General features: G+C 42.5%; 1 protein-coding gene across 4 annotated transcripts in view; it reads right to left on the bottom strand.

The window, feature by feature from the left end:
* PDS5A (PDS5 cohesin associated factor A) overlaps window positions 1-20283 on the bottom strand; it is a 155615-nt gene that overhangs the window by 74240 nt on the left and 61092 nt on the right. For all 4 annotated transcript variants that reach the window (XM_039540403.1, XM_039540404.1, XM_039540407.1 and 1 more), the window contains exons 7-10: window positions 16593-16673; window positions 14133-14273; window positions 7508-7623; window positions 195-289 (exon numbers count right to left, since the gene is read on the bottom strand). In XM_039540403.1, the coding sequence (XP_039396337.1) occupies window positions 195-289; window positions 7508-7623; window positions 14133-14273; window positions 16593-16673 (433 nt within the window). The remainder of the gene's footprint in view (window positions 1-194; window positions 290-7507; window positions 7624-14132; window positions 14274-16592; window positions 16674-20283) is intronic.

Here is a 20283-nt window from a genome sequence, read left to right as displayed (position 1 = left end):
GTGTGAAATGCCTACTTTTAAAAAACTCTTTCTTGCCCTCTACAAGAAAATCTACCTTAAATGAATGCCTTAGTACTCCCCATCTAGCACAGGCAAGTCCGGTCTTAACATATTTCAGAACCATATTGCTATGTACTTGAAACAATTTCCTCCTCAGCCAAAAATTATTTTAAACTTTAAATTATGCATCTTACCGGTGAGGTCTTTTGCTAAATCCGGATGGTTCATTAAACAATGACTGGCAAATTTCACACTTTCTAATCTCACAGGGACATGGATATCATTAAATCTACAGGGATGGAAAATGAAGCATGTTAAGTTTTTGGATTATCTTTAAAAATCAATGTTTCTCTTTACATCATCACATAAGTATGTTGAGAATGTGTTACTGTTACATCAACTGCATAAAAATCATTTTAGAGTACATAATAATACATAAAATAGAATTTGTCTTAATCTCCATTAGGTTTAAAAAATGTAAAGCTCAAAATGCTTCTTATGGAAAAAAAGGGGGCAAAAAATATCAGGATAGCTATAATACACTTAAATGGGGCCACGATTACAGCCTTGAAGTGTTGAAAATAAGAATCCTCTAATATAATGTTGCACTTAAAATTGCTATTTACTTTAAAAAACAAGAAGTAGTGGACATGCAAAAGATACCAAAAAAAACCCCAACAAAAAATATACACAAATGTCTAGGGAGAGTGAAGTATTGTATAGGAGGTATTTAATAAATAAATTGAAAAGATGCTTTTAGGTATAACTTAATGCACCATCATAAACAAGGCTCTTATATTTTTGGATCTTTGAACACACAATCCCTGGTTTTAAGGCAATCTCTTGCAACCTAACTTTCAATTATTTTTACAGTTTCATTATTTTTGTTTTAAAACATTTTACATGGATCAAAGATTCCCTATTTTAAAACTCTATTGAATGCAAATCATAAGAACATAAGAATGACCATACTGGGTCAGAACAATGGTCCATTACTCCAATATCCTGTCTTCTAGAAGTGTCCAATGCCAAATGTTTAAAAGGGAATGAACAGAATAGGTGATCCACTCCCCGTTGCCCAGTCCTAGCATCTGGCAATCAGAGGCTTAGGAACACTCAGAGCACGCAGCTGCCCATCTTGGCTAATAGTCATTAATGGACCTATCCTCCAGAAACTTTTCTAATTCTTTTTTAAACCCAGGTATATTTTTGGCCTTCTCAACATCCCCTGGCAATGAGTTCCACAGGTTTACTGTATGTTGTGTGAAGAAGTACTTCTTTTTGTTTGTTTTAAACTGCTGCCTATTAATTTCACTGGGTGATCCGTTTCTTGTGTTATGTCACTTTCTCCACACCATTCATGATTTTATATAGACCTCTATCATACTCCCTTTTGCCATCTCTTTTCCCAGTCTTTTTAATCTCTCCTCATATGGAAGCTGTTTCACACCCCTTCGCCTGATCATAGCAGAAATGGATGCAGGAGATGATCCAAGACGAAATTCTCTGGACGGACACCAGACAACCCTTCATCCTATCTGCCACAGCAACAAACAACAATTATTTAAAATAATTTGCGAAATGGCCTGGTCCTCTTGATGTAGAAGGCCAACAGTCTCCTGATGTCCAGGAAATGCAATCTATACTCCTCCTCAGACTTTTGAGGTTTTGGACAGGAGACTGGCAAGAATATGTCCTGGCTCGTGTGAAACTGGGAAACCACTTTGGGCAGAAAAGCCGGGTGTGGCCGCAGCTGGACCTTGTCCTTGAAGAACACTATATACAGCGGTTCTGAGATGAGCGCCCTAATCTCAGAAACCCTCCATGCAGAAGTTATTGCCACTAACACCACCACCTTCCAGGAGAGTAGAAGAAGAGAATAGGATGCCAAGAGCTTGAAGGGGCCTTGCATGAGCTGCATAAGCACCCAGGTTAAAGTCCCATGGAGGGACAGGATCCCAGGCTCAAGGCTAGTAGCTCCAGACTCTTCAGGAATTGGACTGTCATGCCATGCATGTAGACCGACCTTCCCTGGAACAGAGGGTGAAAGGCCGTTACAGCAGCCAAGTGAACCTTAACAGATGAAAGGAACAACCCCTGAAATTTAAGATGCACGAGGAAGTCCAGGATCAGCAGCAGCAAAGCCTGCGCAAGCCTAATCCCTCAGGTCAAAGCCCAGCACGTAAAATTTTCCATTTGGCAAGATAAGTGCCCCTAGTAGAGGGCTTCCTGCTTCCCAGCAGGACCTGCTGGACTCAGGTTGAGCACTCCTGCTCCTCAGAATTCAGCCATGGAGCAACCGAGCTGTCAGGTGCCACACCACCAGGTTTGGGTGCAAGAGCCTGCCCTGATTCTGTGACAGGAGATCTGGCCAGTGGAGCAGCAGCATTGGGGCCGACACAGACAAGTCCAGGAGCATACTGAACCAATGCTGGCGAGGCCAAGCCAGGGTGATGAGTATGACCTTGGCCCTGTCCTGCTTAATCTTCATGAGGACCCTGTGGAGCAACGGTACCAGCAGGAAAGTGTACATCAGAGCTCCCACCATGGAAGCAGAAAGGCATCAGACCGGGAATCCCTGTCGAGCCCCCAGAATGAGCAGAACCGGTGACACTTCATGTTCTGGCAAGTCACAAATAGGACCACCTGGGGAGACCCCCACTTTCACAAAATCTTGACGACCACCTTGGGGTGGAGAGACCACTCATGGCAAGACAAGAAGATCCTGCTGAGGTGATCCACCAGAACTTTCCCGGCTCCGGGGAGATGTGCTGCCACAAGATGAATGACATGCTGCACACAGAAGTCCCAGAGTTGGAGAGCTTCTTAGCAAAGGGCTGAGAGCCTAGCTCCGCCTTACTTGTTGATATAAAACATTGTGGTGGTGTTGTCCGTCAGGACATGAACCACTTTGCCTTGCACCTGGGATCAAAAAGCCTGGCAGGCCAGGCAAACCATCCTGAGGACCCTGACAATTAAATGGAGGGAGCAGTTGACCCATTATCAGCGGCCTTGAGTACTGAGCTCTCCCAGGTGGGCTCTTCATCTAAGGTCCAAGGCATCGGACACCAGAGTCAGCGACAGGGACGGGGTCGAAAAGGGAATTCCCTGCAGGATCAGCGCAGGATCCAGCCACCACGCCAGGAATACTCGGATGGAGTCCAGCACCTTGACTACCAGGTCCAGGTTGTGTCTGTCGGGGATGCAGATTAATGCCAACCATCCCTGCAACGGGCGGAGATGAAGCCAGGTGTGGCAGACCATGTATATGCAGGCCTCCATGTGACCTAACAACTTTAGGCAGGTGCAGGCGGTGGTGAGCAGATGATCCATCGCACGGGAGATTACTTCCAACATGGCTCGGAAATGGGACTCCGGGAAGAATGCCCTTGCCCCTGTGGAGTCGAGAACTACCCTGATGAATTCTATCCATTGCACAGATACGAGGGTTGACTTCTTGTTTACTAACAGGCTTAGGTCACGGCATGTTGCACACACCAGATCACAGCTGCTCTGCACGTGATCCTGTGATCTGCCCTTGATGAGCCAATTGTCGAGATAAGGATAGACCGGGACCCCCAAGCGTCTTAGGTAAGCGGGTATAGGGGCCATGCATTTTGTAAAGACTCTGGGGGCCAAGGACAGGCCAAAGGGGACTGCTATAAATTGGAAATGGCACTTGCCCACCATGAAGCATAGGAACGCCTGTGTCCTGGGAAAACAGAGATATGGAAACAAGCATCTTTTGGTGTACCAGTCGCCCAGATCTAAGGAGGGGATGGAGGCCAGGGATACCTTGCGAAACTTTGACTTCTTGAGGTATTTGTTGAGTCATCGCAGGTCCAGAATGGGATGTGAGCTCCCTTTCGCCTTCTGGATTAGGAAACAGCAGGAGTAGACCCCTTTCCCCCTCATTTCCTGAGGAACATCCCCTCCTCCACCACCCCCAGCTGCAGTAGGTTGTCCATCTCCTGAATAAGGAGTTGCTCATGAGAAGAGGACGGGGAAGATGTGGGGTGGGAGGAAAGGGAGGCCATAAACCAGAAGGTGTAGCCTGATGACACTACATCTAACACCCAACAGTCCAAGATGACCCTCAATCAGGCCGAACGGAGGGGGGTGGAGGTGGTTCAGGACAGATCCAGGGAGGTGACAGGTGCGTTGTTCTCGAGTGCACCCCCAAAATGAGCGCTTCTGGTTCCCATGGTGTTTTGCTGGGACAGTCTACGCCAGTGGGCTGGCGGATGAAGAGAGGCAGCAGTTAAACCCTGTGTCCCTTCTCCTCGCAGGCCCCTACCGAGGCTGCCACTGCCTTGGTGGCGGGGGAGGCCTGAACGGCTGCTGTGCAGGCTGAGGAGTATGCATCCCTATTGAACAGAGTGTAGTATGGATGTCCTTTAGGCCATGCAGTCTTGCATCCATTTGGTCAGAAAACAGCCCTGTCAAATGGGAGGTCCTGAATAGAGGTCTGCAGCTGCTGGGACAGGCTGGCAGTCCGGAGCCTGGAACTGTGCCGGATGACCGCCACCGAGGCGACCACTCTGGTAGCTGAATTGGCTGTCCAGGCCATCTGGATGGAGCACTGAGCTGCCACGGTACCTTCCTCCACCAGAGCCCCAAATTCCTGGGCCGCCTCCTGGGACACAGAGTCCATAAAGTTAAGGGGAGAAACCCACAAGTTACAATTATAACACCCCAAGAAGGCCTGATGGTTCACCACCCGAAACTGGAGTCTGGCCATGGAATAAATCTGGCATCCAAACAGGTCCAATCTCTTGGTCTCTTTATTCTTGGGGTTGGAACTGGCCAGTCCCTGTTGTTCCTTTTCATTGGCTGCCGATATGACTGACGACCACGAGGGTGGGTGAGTGTGTAAGTATTCAAATCTCTTAGCGGGGACAAAAATACTTCTTTTCCACCCTTTTGGAAGTGGGCGGGATGATAGACAGGGCAATATTTAGGACCCCCTCATGCACCAGGAACATGACCCTTGCTGGGGTGGACACCGAGAGCAGGTTGAACAATATGCCCTCCGGCTCTGCCATTTCCTCTGCTTTGAGCTCCAAGTTAGTGGCCACCCGGCAGAGCAGTGCCTGATGTTCCCTGAAGTCATCCAGTGGACTAGCCCTGGAGGGCCCCGCCACCGCCTCGTCTGGAGAGGAGGAGGATGACTGGACCACCGGGGGAGGGCCTGGGGCATTGTCACTTGCCAGGGAGGGAGGTCTCAGGGTGGACGCTGGTTCCTCCACCACCATGCCCACTGGCACGTCCTGCACCGAGCCTGGTGCCCCCAGTACCAACCTTGCTTTCTCCACTGTGGCGACCGAAGACTGGTGGGATAGGGGCAATGGCATGACAGGTATGCCCCAGGTGTTCCAATAGGGCCATTGTGTCGGCCACTGGCCCTGCTGCCAGGTAGACATCGCCACAGCGGATGCACCCTCTGGAGCCCAGTCGTGCTGCTGCCTAGTCGAGCGGCTAAACTCCCTCTGTGTGCTGGAGAATTCCTCCTCCTCCGATGACCAGGGCAGGGCCATCGAGGCCTAGGTCTGGTGGCTAACTGTCGCCACAGGTGACCGGTGCTGGGAACGGTCCGACCAGTTCCAGGAATAGGGGGAGCAGCGCTGAGCAGGGGAGCATCCCGAAGAATTGGTGACATTGACCGCTGGCACAAAAACAACTGGTACTGACTGTGGGATGAGTGGTGTCTCTTTCTGGGTGAGTCCCTGTGCAAGGCTGGAGACTGGGAGCACAGCGTGAACGACCCGTAACGGCGAACCGGTGACCTGTGTTGATGCGGAGACCAAAGGCATGGCAACACGGGGCTCTGCCTTGGTTCCGGAGACCAACGGTGCTCGCTTGCCTTGTGCAAGGCTCTCATGGCGGGCTTGTCCTCACGGGGAGCCTTAGCAGGTTCCATCACCGCACGCAGCTCCAGTTGCGGTGGGAGTGCTTCTTGCTCTCCAGTCACAAGGAGTTGAGAGAGCGTCACCTGCACCATCAGCCTGGGTCTCCTACCACTCCCCAGAGTCAGTGGCGGGTCCCTGTGGGAGGGTAGTGCTCCCTGGGAGAAAGCCCTAGTGCTGCTCCGGTGCGGGCAGGCAGCCTGAGCAGGGTGCTTTGCCCAATGCCCCTTGATCTGGCTTGCTCAGTGTCATGTCCTCTTCTTAGCCTTCTTCTTAGATACCATCGAAGGGGACCAGTGGCGGGACAGGACCAGTAGCGGGAGTGTGCTGCGCACCGAGGCTGAAGTACTGGGCATTGTATCCATCCAGGCTGGCTCCGAGGCTGGACAAAGAGCAGTCTCCAAGGGGACGGCCCTCAAGGGAATTTTGCATTCTCTGGAACGAAAGTTCTTACAGATACAATACTTCTCTTTTATATCGGATTCCCCCAGGCACTTTAAACAGCTACCATGTGAGTCACTAACAGGCATAGGCCTGTTGCAGTCAGAATAGGGCTTAAAACCGGGAGACTGGGGCAAAGTCCCCACCGAGACCCTAACTGACTAACAACAGTACTTAACAGGTACTTAACTAAACTATCTACAACTAAAACTATTTACAGCTGGAACACACAGTTCAGAGTAGGAGCAAAAAAACGCTGACCACTTGCGAAACAAGGGAAAGAGGTACTCCAACTGTCCACCAAGGAACTGGGAGGGCGTAGGGCCGGCAGCACCTGATATACTGATGCATGAATGCAGCACTCCGTAGGGTTCCACAGCCGTCCCTACAGATTCTGCTTAGGCAAAAGTCTCCGACAACTGTGCATGTGGGCACACACACACCTAGAAGGAATCAAAATGAGCAAACACATGAAGAAGAACAGATGCTTTTAGAGAACTAGCCACAATGATTCCCAGGTCTCTTTCTTGAGTGGTAACAGCTAATTTAGACCCATCATTTTGTATGTATAGTTGGAATTATGTTTTCCAACATGCATTACTTTGCATTTATCAACACTGAATTTCATCTGCCATTTTATTATCCAGTCACCCAGTTTTGTGAAATCCGTTTGTAACTTTTCAGTCTGCTTTGGACTTAATGATCTTGAGTCATTTTGTAATGTCTGTAAAATTTGCCACCTCACTATTTACCCCTCTTTCCAGATTATCTATGACTATATGTTGAACAGCACTGGTCCCAGTACTGTTCCCTGGAGGACACGGCTATTAACTTCTCTCCATTCTGAAAACTGACCATTTATTCCTATTCTTTGTTTCCTGTCTTTTAACCAGTTACTGATCCAAGAGAGGACCTTCCCTATTATCCTATGACAGCTTCGTATGCTTAAGATCCTTTAATTAGGGACTTTGCAAAGGCTTTCTGAAAGTTCAAATATAATACGTAACAAATCTTCCCGACCAAATAAAAAACAAATTAAACTATAGCTTTTGAAAACAGAGAAATGCTGGAAAAAAGTGTTTCTTATTAATAGCACTATTAGGAATACTTCGCAATTGTAAAGAATACAAATTCTGAAGTCGGTCTGTATGTTTTCTCACCGTCCAAGAAAGCATTGCCAAAGAGGACGATTTTGTGTTGCCAGATCAGAATCTTTAGAGCCAAATAGTTTAGCTAGAAGTCGAACAACAGCCAAACGCTCTTCTCCATCATTACTCTAAAAACCAAAAAGAAATAGATAAACCATTAAATCATTAACTGTTCAAATGCAGCTATAAAGAAAATTATGACTTCTCATATTTGTACTGGTTACAATACAGAATTCCTCTTTCCCCTCACCCTTCCATCCCCGCACGAGTTACCGTGTTAAAATATTTATTTTAATTAAATAAAATTTCTGATAAATGAAATTTAAAGAGTTGGAGGTTAACAGTGTTAAAATTAGGCACTAATCTGTTTTTCATTGTTAATATCACTTGGTTATTTTGTACTTTATGAAGATTTTAATAATATAGATTATAGTAATGAATTACTGTTATAGGTTTATCATATAGCTGGAATCCAGACATCTCTGAATATGTCCTACACAATGACTATTTATATCCGTGTGAATAATATACTCAGAAAGATCACACTTCAGTAAGGTACTTCAGCACATGCCTAACTTTAAGAATGAGTAATCCTAATTACTTCAAATGGACTGCCTTACATGGATAAAACTAGGCGTGTACTTAAGTACCTTCCTGAATCAGGGACAAAAAACAGTAAACAGATAACTGGTAGAGAACATTAAAAAAAATTCAACAAATCTGTAATTTTTTTCTAAAAGTAGTATATTACATTTTTAAGAACTTAAAAAAAAACAACCCTGCACTTTTAGACTGGTATTACTCAATAGCAAAATTTGACAGATTATACAGCTCCACTAACACTCTGGAGAGTCTCATCCAGTCAGCTTCAGCCATATGGATGGTAGCCATCATAAAGCAAGCAAGGTGGTTTTCAATTATCTGAAATTGAAATTTGTTTTTCAAGCAAAAAATAAGATTGTATCTTTGTTCCATAATGGTACTCTGATTTTCTTTAACTCCAGTCACATAACATTAGGATCATCAGACAAAAATGACAGTAAACATACTGTTACCTATTAAACCAACATACAAAAGTCATTGGATGGATAGCTGTCCACTTCCAAACAAGTAATCTTTCAGTTAGAAAGAAAAACACACATGCAGTAGTTTGTGTACTACATAACTTCGGTAATTTTAAATGTCCTTTTTATAGTCAATGATGTAGATTATTTTTATTTTAACAAATATAACGTGGGAAAGTTTGAGATATTTATTAAGTTAAATGTTGACATGAAACAGATGTTTATCATCAAAGCGGGAGATATTTAGGCTGCAATTTTCAAAGGGAAGTTCGATACCAAAATCCTATTGAAAATCATTAGAAGCTCACTGCTTATTCTGACAATCATTATTTAATGTTTATTTCCAGTTGTACCAACAATGGGGTAGGTGCTTTCCAAACACATAAAAGAAACCACGCCACCTACCCTAAGGTGCTCACAATTTCAACACAGACAAATTTTATGTTAACAATTAAAAAAACAGGATGAATAAAGCTATTCCCCAGCTGCTACTCAGGATTTTCATGATAAGTCAGGTAACTTTCTAACCGGTTATAAGACAACAGATAAGTAACTTAGATATACTTATCATGCTACAAAAGTTTTGTTAACATACCATATACTTTATATCAGTTTTCCCTACCCTTTGTCTACTTATCAGCCCACTTTCTCCACACTCTTTTCCTCCACATAGTAAAGTTAAACTGCAACTTCTTACTGACTACGCTAAATGAAAAGTCCTTGCTCACAAAGAGCAAATTCTCCACCTATCCAGTTAACGGAAAATTTTGCATACTGCTCTTGAAAAAGTCTTCTTATGCTCAGTTAGATAAAACAAAAATAAATTAGTATTAACTAGCTAGACTATTATAGTTGAAAAGCAAGGTTACTTATCTTATAGTAATGAGTTGTTTAAGATGTGCAGTCCTTATCTGTATTCCACTCTGGGTACATATGCGTTCTATGCTCTTAAGGCAGGAAGATTCTTGCTAGCAATATCCTTTGGTCTGTACCTGTGCTCTTCCTCTCCTCGTGCTCCAATCCACGGGCAGAAGGGGTGGTGTGGACCAACCACCTCTCCAGTTCATTCTCTACTGCGAATCAAGTTTATGATCCGAAGCAGAAGGGAGAAGGAGAGCAGGTAGTGGAATACAGATAGAGATGTGTATTTCCTAACAACTCCAGTTACTACAAGGTAAGTAATCTTTCTTTCTTCTGCTAGTACTGGTCCCTATGTGGATGATTGACAAGCAATACTCATGATGGAGGATAGATGACTGCAGGACCCAAAGGATGCATCAACTGAGGAGTCTTGCACCAGGGCACTGTCTTGTGAAAGTCTGAATAGAACTCCACATAGCTGTTTTATATATGTCAAGGTGAGGCACCTCCTGAAGCAAAGCTACCAAAGTGGCTTTTGCTCTGGAGGAATGGCTTGCTCCTCCACTGTACAGAGTGTATCAGCTATCCGGTAACAGAGCAAGATGCAGCCCAAAATCCACTCGGATAACTCTTGTCCTTTCATGCATTCTGCCAGGACCACAAATGGCCTAGGTGATCTCCTAAAAGCTTTTGTTCTCTGAAGACAGAAAGCCAACGCCCAATGCATGTCCATATCTGCTTCTCATTGGTGGTTTGAGGCTCAGGAAAAAACACAAGTAAGCATACAGTCTGATTCATATAGAAGTCCAAGATTACACTGGTGATGAACTTAAGGTGCAGTCTCCATGAAACCTTATCCATACGGAAAATGGTACTTAGTGCATAGGCCACTAGGGCCACAGGTTCACCTAGCCTTCTAGCCAAAGTGATGGCCACCAAGAAGGCTACCTTCATAGATAAATGAGAAAGTAAGCAAATTGCTAATGCTTCAAATGGTAGCTTAGTTAGAGCTGAAAGGACCAAGTTGAAATCCCATGTCAGAGCAGGTCTAGTTACTGGAGGGAAGGTTCTGAGCAAGCCTTTCAGGGAGCTAAGGGAAAGAACAAAGGTTTTCTAGGTGAATAGTCAGTCTAAAATAGTGGGAATGTCCATCTCCTCTGAAGATATTTGGTGACACTGAGCCCAAATAAAGAATCTTTTCCACTCAGCTAAGTAATACCTTCTGGTGGATTCCTTCCTGTTGTTGTTAAGCATGGCTTTAACAGCTGTTGGATATTTCTGTTATAAGTTTGACACACATCCACTAAGTCGTGAGTGGCTTCAAATTTGGATGCCTGATCTTGCCCATGTCCTGTGTGAGGTGGTCTGAGAAAGACTGGTGGACAGGATGAAAGACAGAGAAGGAGGGGGAACCAGAAATGTCTTGGGCACTTGGGAGTGATGAGGATAATCACTATTTTGTCCTGCTAGGTTTTCCTGAGAATTTGAAGTAAGAACGAGAGTGGGAGAATGGCTTATATCAAATTTCTCATCCCTTGGATTTCTGACTGTGTGTTCCCCTGAAGCAGTACATTGTGCATTTCTAGTTCTGTAACGCAAACAGATTCAAAGATGGAGATATCCCCATTGCAGGAATGTGTCTTTCACTACTGAGCTGTGGATCTCCCATTCATGTTCCATGGAGAATTATCTGTTGACACTGGCTACTAGGGTATTCTGTATTCCCAGAAGATGAACTACTAATAAGGTAATCTGATGACAAATACACCAGCTCCACAGGCCACTATGCCAAGTGGCATAGATCTTGATCCCCCTTGCTTGTTTACATATAACACATTTGTCATATTGTCTGACAGCACGTGAATACGTGGGTATGAATGAATAATATTACATCGCTTGCAGGCCTTTCAGACTGCTCTCTGTTTCAGAAGATTTATGCATCCTGGACTTGCATGTTCCCTGAGCTGTGTGTTCATCCAGATGAGCACCACAGCCTACAAGGGAGATGTCCATAATTAACGTCTTCTGAGGAGGTGGTGGAGCGAAAGGAACTATACACAACTGTTTCCTGTCCTGCCACTAAACTAGACAGTCTCATACTCTGGGAGGAAACATAAATAATTTGTCCATACTGTGCCTGCTGGCATGTTTACCATTTTCTTGTAGACCATGAAGTCAGAGCCTCCTCAGTGGTGTCATATAGATGCAAGAAGTTACGTGACCTGGAGGATAAGGCATGATCGAACCCATGTTTGGGGGCTCTTTCTGAGCTAGTTGATCAGAATGTTCACAGATTGAAACCTGTCCACAGGGAGGTAAGTTTTGCCCATGATCACATCTACAGTCTCTTTAATGAAATCTAATGGCACTAAAATGGACTCTTCTACATTCACGCAGATTCCTAGTGATGTTCAAAGATTGATCAGAGATGAGGTTCATGCACCTCCCAATGAGACTTTCCCAGAAGTCAATAATCTATGTATGGACAGATTATAGAACTGTTGCGCCAGAAGTGTGCTACCATTACTGAAAGCACTTTTGTAAACATTCTAGGTGCTGCTGCCAGACCAAAGGGAAGCACTTTGTACTGATAGTGGTTTGCACCTATCATGGTGTAGGATTATACAAAGAATTAAATTTAGTTTGGCTAAAGAAAATATATGCTTTGCAGTTTGTGTAAAATGTGTTTAGCAGTCACGGAAAGGCCCTGAAAGATGGCATGCTAAACTGAAAACACTGGATTTAATTGAAAAACTGGACCTGCAAGGTAACTGATAAGATAGGAGAAAAATCTTTGAGAAGAGGCCCCAATTATATGGAGTGGTTATAAATAGTTTTAGCAAAAAAGGAATTCACAAAGCAATGACTATAGCCTTGTAGAGTCCAATAGATAAGATATAAAAGAGTAAGTTCTTAGATAGTTCAGTGCTAGTGCCTGCTTATCCAAGCTGAAGCCAGTGATGACAGTCCTTCTTTCATATCAGAATAGCCCAATGAACAAAATGTGGGCTCCATCTCAAAGGTGGTGCCATCAGAATCATCGATGAGGAAATAGCCCAACTGGTAGAGGGAGTAGTAGACTGGCTTCTTTCATAATCTTTGTGGACTGACAGTGTCTGGATTTCCCTTATAAAGACTGATAAGATGGGAGATTCCAGATCTGGTAGGATGGTGATGTCCTCCACAGTGGTACCATGTGGAATTCTCTCTCTTGTCAATGCTGATGGTATATGGGATGGTCATCTGTCCTTCGCCAGTAATGGAGGTCATATTGGTCTAGGCTCATGCCTCTATCTGCACGTTAACAATGGTGCCGAAGTGGAGATGATCTCAGTCTTTGAAGCCTGTGAGTTGGTGCCATGACCTCAATGAGCTTTCGAGCTTCCCAGCACTGGATGCTAAGAGTCATCTGATCTTGAGGGTGTAGGGCAGTAGTTTTCAACTGGGGGTCCACTGAACCCAGGGGGTCCACAGACTATATCTAAGGGGTCCACATGCTCCAGGTGGTGTTTCCTAAATCTAAAGTCTCATGCTTGACGGGTTCAGGGCAGGAAGGAGCAACAGATACTGCATTTAGAGGACATATGAGCTATTTCAAGGCACTAGAGGCACCTTTGGTGGACATCACTAACCGGGGGTAGGAGACACGATTCTTGAAGCCCAGAATCCTGGGCGTAACTGGAGTCCCATACTGGGAAGGGAGGGATCTCTGGAGGTGGGGAAGAGGGTTGCCCAAAATCTAACTCAGTGGTTCCCAAACTTTTTCATGCCACAATCCCCTTTGGGCTCACCTCTGTTAATGGAACCACCCAGGCTCTGAGAGGTGGCAGATTTGAAAATTAACAGCACAAATGACTATTTTTAAATCATCCCATTACTCCACACAAGGCAATAACAAGATGCTCAATTTATATTAAAAGTTATAAATAGAGTTGCCACCTCCAAGGCACAGAAAAACTGGCCACTGGTCATTCCCTGTTACCCCCACTTAACCCCTCTCAGGTGCTTCCCACCCACCAGCTGCATGCCCCCCAACCCATGAGCCCCTACACCCACTTCCTCCCAGAGGCCTTCTTGAGGGAGAGATAGCCCCCTTGAAGTCACCTAGAGACAGGCGTGCCTGTCCTCTCCCTGCCCCCTCCCAACCATGAGCCTCTATACCCATGACTCTCCAACTAGCAGGAGCCTCAGAGCTTGAGGAAGTCTCCTCAAGGTCTGTCCCACCCCTTATACTCTCTAATCAGAGCATGAGGGAAGCAAGAGCACAGGCATGGACCAACAGACACCATTAGCAAGAATCTTCTGGTCTGAGGTGTAATGAGCATTTCACCCACAGTGAAATACACATAGGGACCAACACTTAAAAAAGAACCCCAAATACAAGTACTTATGACATTCACATCAATACCAAGTGAGTTCATCATTATTGTTATTACAGTATATACAGAAGAAAATAATGTGGGGTTTTTTTGGTTGTTTTTTTTTTTTTTTAAAGAAAGACCTTCAGGTTTTCCATTTTAACAAGTCTGTTCATAATTCTATCTATGGCCTTTATTTGATCAAATTAAAATAACAGCCGTATAATGCAAAGTGTAAAAGTGCTGGTGTTCAAGTTATCAACTGAAATAACGAAATAGTTCTTAAATCTGTGGCACCCAATGTCATACTCCTCATTTTCTTGTATTGAATTCTAGAACTTTACTATATCTTACCTTCAGTTTGAACTCAAGCTGTGGCATGACAGACAGCAATAAGTGAGGATCTATGGCAAACAGCTCTTGTATCAGATCAAATACATGTTCTGACAAGTCACTTACTGAAGACTTTCCCAGTACCAGAACCTGGTTAAAAAACTAAAACACACACAAGCACAAACAAACAAAAATGCTGTTATTCTTTGCAGCCTTTTCCTATTCATGCAAGTATTGAATTTTTTTGTTTTTTAAAAGTATTCTACTGATCGCATACTACATACACTAATTCTAACACAATGGGACCAATAATGCTCCCATTATTAAATCAATAGGCGTTTGCCTGCAATAGGACAGTTTTGGGTCCAGAAAGTCTACAAAAAAAAAAAATCAATATTTGTATTACAATTCAATTTATCTGACTCTCATAATTAATTAATTCATTCATGAGAATTTGGTACATTAAAAAGCAAATACCTATGATAAAACAACCATAACATTCCATAACCTAACAAAACTAAAAATCAATATGCAGCTAAATAATTGATAACTTAAAATTCATGATCATCCATCAAAATTTCATTTAAAAAGGTTAAGGAAAGATCTGATGTAGTCGATTTTTTTCCCTTCCTAATTTTCATAGACAAGCATGCAAAAGTACTCTAATGTACTGAAACAAGCCAAAGGACTTTATCAGTGTTTAGTCATTCTTAAAGAATTGCATGGGGTTATAGTGTTGTCAACACTCATGAGTTTATTGTGGGTCTTGTGATATTTGGTGTTTTTCTTAAACCCCATCTCCTGGAGTCAGGTCACATAAGAATTTTGTTTTTAAATTTCTAGCCCTCATGATTGCTTGGGGAGGGGAAGGAAACTTGAACCCTAAGTGCTTAAAAACCAAGACACAAATAAAAAGAACCCAAATTTTATTATTTTTTAAAACCTCATTTTTTTTTAAATGTTTGGGGTTGGTAATACTGATTACATAACCTTATTATATACATACTAAATAGAATTAACTGTTTTAGATTAAACCATAACTAAATCAGAAAAAAATAGATATAAATCATTTCATTTCTCTGCCACGGGTTCTACTTCTGTAAAATGGGGCTAATGCTTACATACCTCACAGTGCTGCTATAGGATTAGTCAATATTTGTAAAACACTCAGAAGGGGGGAAAATTAGGATTACCAGGCATCTGGTTTTCCACCAGAATGCTCGGTCGAAAGGCAGCTCCAGTCAGCACTGTTGACCAGGCAATTTAAAGTCCAGTCGGTGGCACAGTGGGGCTAAGGCAGGCTCCCTGCTAGCCCTGGCTCTGCGTGGTTCCTTGAAGCAGCTGGCAGGGTGCCCACAGGCTCCACATGCTGCCCTCGCCCTGAGCGCCGACTCTGCAGTTCCTAGCCAATGGGAGCTGTGGAGCCAGCGCTCAGGGCAGGGGAAGCATGCAGAGCCTCCCTGGCTGCCCCAGCGCCTAAGGGTCTGCAGGGACATGGCAGCCACTGCAGGAGCCGCCTGAGGTAAACGATGCCTGGAGCCCATGCCCCAACCTCCTGCCCCAGCCCTGAGCCCCCCACCCCCTCGCACCGTGCACTCCCTCCCACACCCCAACCCCTTGCCCCAACCATGAGCCCCCTCCCGTACCCAAACTACCTCCCAGAGCCTGCATCCTGCACCCCATCCTGTACTCTGAAGCCTTGGCCCCAGCCCAGAGCCCCCTCCTGCACCCCCAACCCTCATCCCTGACCCCACCCCAGAGCCTGCACCCCTAGCTGTAGCCCTCACCTCCTCCTGCCCCCTAACCACCTGCCCCAGCCCAGTGAAAATGAGCAAGTGAGCCAGGGTGAGCGACAGCGAGCAACAAAGGGGCGGGGCAAGGGTTCAGTTTTCTGAAATCAGAAAGTCGGCAACCCTAAGGGAAATGCTGCAAGTGCTAATAAAGTACTTCTACTAAGAATAAAAAAAGACTGCCTAAACTGTGTTGCATTTCCCCAGACTTTTTTGAAGCATCAATATCTTAAACATGTACAGCATATTAAAATAAGTAAAGAAGTCGCATAGTTTTATACATTTATGCCTAAAACTAGGCACTAAATAAAAAAAAATCAGATTTTCAAAAGGTATGGAGCATTTACAATTGCCTTGATTTAAATCTAAGTCTTGGGTGCTTGGTACATATGAAAGTCAGGCCACTTTTTACAATGTGGAGTTAGATGCTTAACTTTAGACCTACCTGCATAAAGTTAAGTGATTTCTTCACTTATTAGGCTTCTAAAAGCGTCAAACTCCTATTTCTTTAACATGGAAATTAATATATAGCAACTTTTTTTTTTTAAAGATTTACCTTAATTTGAAAATAAGGATAATATTTTGTGATTGTGTTACAAAATGTACTTATTATAGTACTGACTGCTTCAAACAAACAATTAGTAGGTAACTGGAGTTATATAGAGAGTATATTAACGCATATGTTACATACATTGGCGATACATGGTTCAATAGTCTGGACAGTCCTTTTCAACAAGACTTTTGCAAGATCAAATGCTTGTTTATTAAGGTTCTGGAATAAAAAAAGAGAAAAATCAAACTTAAAAGGGATACAGTTTACTTTAAAAGGCATCTTTTAATTTTTTTTCTTTTAACCAAAACCATGAACAAAAATGTTTTTAGAAAGAGGTCTTATAAAACCAACCTACTTATTCTCAAAACTACCAAAGCTCCATAATGTTAATTTAATTACACAGCTCCAGACTTAGAATATGCTAAAAACATTTTGAACACTTCATAATAGAACTTAACTGGAAGCTAAACACCCCTCACTCCTCCATTAAGAACTCACCATACTTAATCGAGTGTAGTGGCCATGCTTAATATTGGATTAATTTTTTTTCCATTTCATGTTCTTCCCACTTTGGTAACTAACAAACACCAAATTAGCCATAAGGTGGAAAACTGTTCTAGCATAAAATCTTAAGGCTGTGTTTTGAGCACTTAATTTTCAAGTGCACACTTGTAGTGAAAATTCACCCTTGTGAAAAGGATCAGCCTTGTACAAGTCTTCTGCAAAGGGATAATTTTCAACCATGTAAACCTGCAAGGATTTTTCTACAGGGCATGTTCCAAATTATTATAATTCTATAGTCAAAATATATTCAAATTTAGCAAAGGCACTATACCCCTCAGTTTCCATGATAAGCTGGAATTTTCAAAGTTCACCTTTGAGCTGAGTTTAGGCTTGAAAAATTTTAGGCCCAAAGGAGACTACCTTTCAAAATTTTAAAAAGTGAGTAAAAACTTTTAACCTACCTAGACCCCATACAAAGAGTTTTGTTAACTTAGATGTAAAGGGATACTGTCTATATGAAAATCATTAGTCTGAAAATTGTGACCTGTTACAAAAGACACCTGTAACTGAAAGACTTAGCAAAACACTCTATTTTACCCCTATTCTTTTACATTTGTTTACTGGGCATTTGAAGTCAGTCCCTCCCTAACTCAAGAAACCCTATAAAAATCAACAGGAGAGACGAAACACCCGTATATCTATAAAGATTATTTTTCAATCAAATCAATAGCATCCCTTCAACTGTAAGAACTGGGGGTGGGGGAACATGACGGACAACACACATGCACTCCAATACACAACCTTACAATGCCTCATTATTTCATAGTTTAGTGACAATCTTAGCATCCCTAGAGATTATACACTAGACAGAGGAAAAGCAATATAAAATTTATTACTCAAAAATTTTACTTTATAAAAAAAAAATTTCTATTATATAGTTAAATTACAAACTTAAAAATATATTGATCTGCTACACATTATACAGTTAAAATCATACTGTGTTTTTTCCTATTTTCAGAGTAACTGAATGTACGTGGGCCCAGTGTATACCACGTTAATAGTCAGTGAATCACCATTAATGAGCAGCTTGATGTAAGAGCTCAGTTAAAAAAAAAAGATTAACTACTTTGCACTCTTGAAATGATTTATCACATTTATATTTATTAAGCCTTCTTTACTGATTAAGGAAAAATAATGCTGGAAGCAATGTAGAAATAACACTATACTTCACACTCAGGTATAAATATATTTTTATCCCATTTTTTCTGCAGTGTTGCCCTATTTAAGTTATTTGCTTTGTAAGTAAGTGAATACTAAAGTTTTGAAACAAATAACTGATCTGCAAGTAGAATCTTATATCATGTGAACGAGCCTGTAACACATAGCACAATGGGACATAACACAAAGAAATATAAAATTTCTGCTGTCCGCACATGAGCAGAACTTCCATTAAAATAATAATAGTCTGGCCAATTTCAGTACCCTTATTCTTTAGTAACAGAGAACTATTATTGTTCAGTTGCTTTGCATATATTTTGAAGTATTATAAAATGTTCTGTGCAAGAAAATAAAATACACTTTTTGTGCTAGTTTGCCTCTAATTTACATACCTATGGTCAGACAATTAATATAATCATGTGCAGAATTAGGGAATTCTCTGAAAGCAGAACATAATTACTTCAGTGAAGATCTAGATCAGAGAGAAGAATTTTAAAAATATACTGCAAACTACTGGATAAGCTTCCCCTATCTTCACAAGGCCTTTGATAATGTTTCCTGTGAGGAAAGTTGCACTACTGCCTAAAATATGCAGACTTTCTGACACACAGAGTGTATCTTGTAGCAACATTTATACGAGGTGTGGAAAATTGGCCATGTGACTCAGGAGTATCAAAAGCTAAAAGTATTGTAGAATTTTTTTTTCACAGAACAAATCATGGACAAAAATAAAGTTGGTTTCCTTGCATTGCTTAATAGGTAGATCTATTGCCCATAGGCAATTTTATAAATAAAAAGAAAACATTTAAATATCTTCTACAGAATATTAAATTAATGTATGGCATTGACCCCAATTCTACTTTCCAATTTCTCTGAATGCCTTAAGCTTCCATTTCTTTTGACAACATGCAGTTATGATTAATGCATAATTGTGTTTGTAGTCCCAGATTAGATTGAAATTACTTTTAAAATCATTAAGGGGAGAAAAATGAAAGAAATCTGATGTCACTACAGGACAGAATTATGGTTGTTTAGGTGCCCTAACTGTACATTTCTATGTCTAATCATATTTGAATTTAAAATTAATTCTAAATTTCCTGGATTTGTAATGCTTAATTTCGGAATAATTAAAACATTCCAATAATTATTTTTACCCTATATTACTCACACTACTCTTAGCTTTAACTCCATATCCATGTAATTTTTACCTGGAAATTTCCTGGCTTTTTAAAAATTAATAATTTCATACATGAACAGTAAACAACAAACCCAACGAGACTGCTATCATGTATTACTACTACTGATTTGAAGGTATATACTATCAACCTGAAATAAAGTATTTTATCTTTTAGGATCAGATTCACCAGTATACTCTGTCTACATTACATAACTCCGCGCAAGCATTCCAAGCGTACTAGCCTCTCAAGTAAGGTTTTGTACTGCTCTCTAGATGCAAACCAGCTGTGATCAGGCAAATTTATTTTTTTTTTTTAAAGTGTACACCCCAATTTCCCCCTACCTCCCGCTTTCCACATCCTATTCCTCACATCCCCCTGCACCCTTCTCCCAGCTCAATGTAATAGGGGCATTGGCCCCAGAATACATGTGTATCCCAGTGTGCCTGTTCCAAGGCTGGCCTTATGCTCACCTGAACCTCATTTAGTTATCTTCCAGTTGATGGACCTAAGAGAGTTCAAGTGGAGATCATGTGACTAGATTACAAATTATAAATTCAACCTGGAGATTAGGTAATAGTAAGAGTTCAGAGAGCCTGCTGGAGAGAGGACAGGTTTGTGATAATTCTGCAGAGCTCCCAAGCAGAGGACCTGAGGACTGAGACCTGAAAGACAATAGGAGCCTGCTAGGAGGAGAAGCCTCACCTAAGACACCTGTAGGAAAGTAGGCTAAGAGGGGAAGAACCCTCCGCCGGGAAGGGCTTATATAAAGATTCTGAAGCATCAGAGGGAGGGCTACACAGACACTGAAGGACTGAAAGACTATTGAGCCCAGAGACGAGGCTGGAAAGAACTACTGGAACCATGGAAAAAGGTTGGAAGTCCTGCTGTGAGTTAAATGTTCTGTTAATAAACCAATATCCAGAAGGGAA

This window comes from Mauremys reevesii, linkage group 5, assembly GCF_016161935.1.
Source record: "Mauremys reevesii isolate NIE-2019 linkage group 5, ASM1616193v1, whole genome shotgun sequence".
In the NCBI taxonomy this organism is placed as follows: Eukaryota; Metazoa; Chordata; order Testudines; family Geoemydidae; genus Mauremys; species Mauremys reevesii.
Note: the sequence above shows the minus strand (reverse complement) of the source record. Positions and strands in the feature narration are given on the sequence as shown.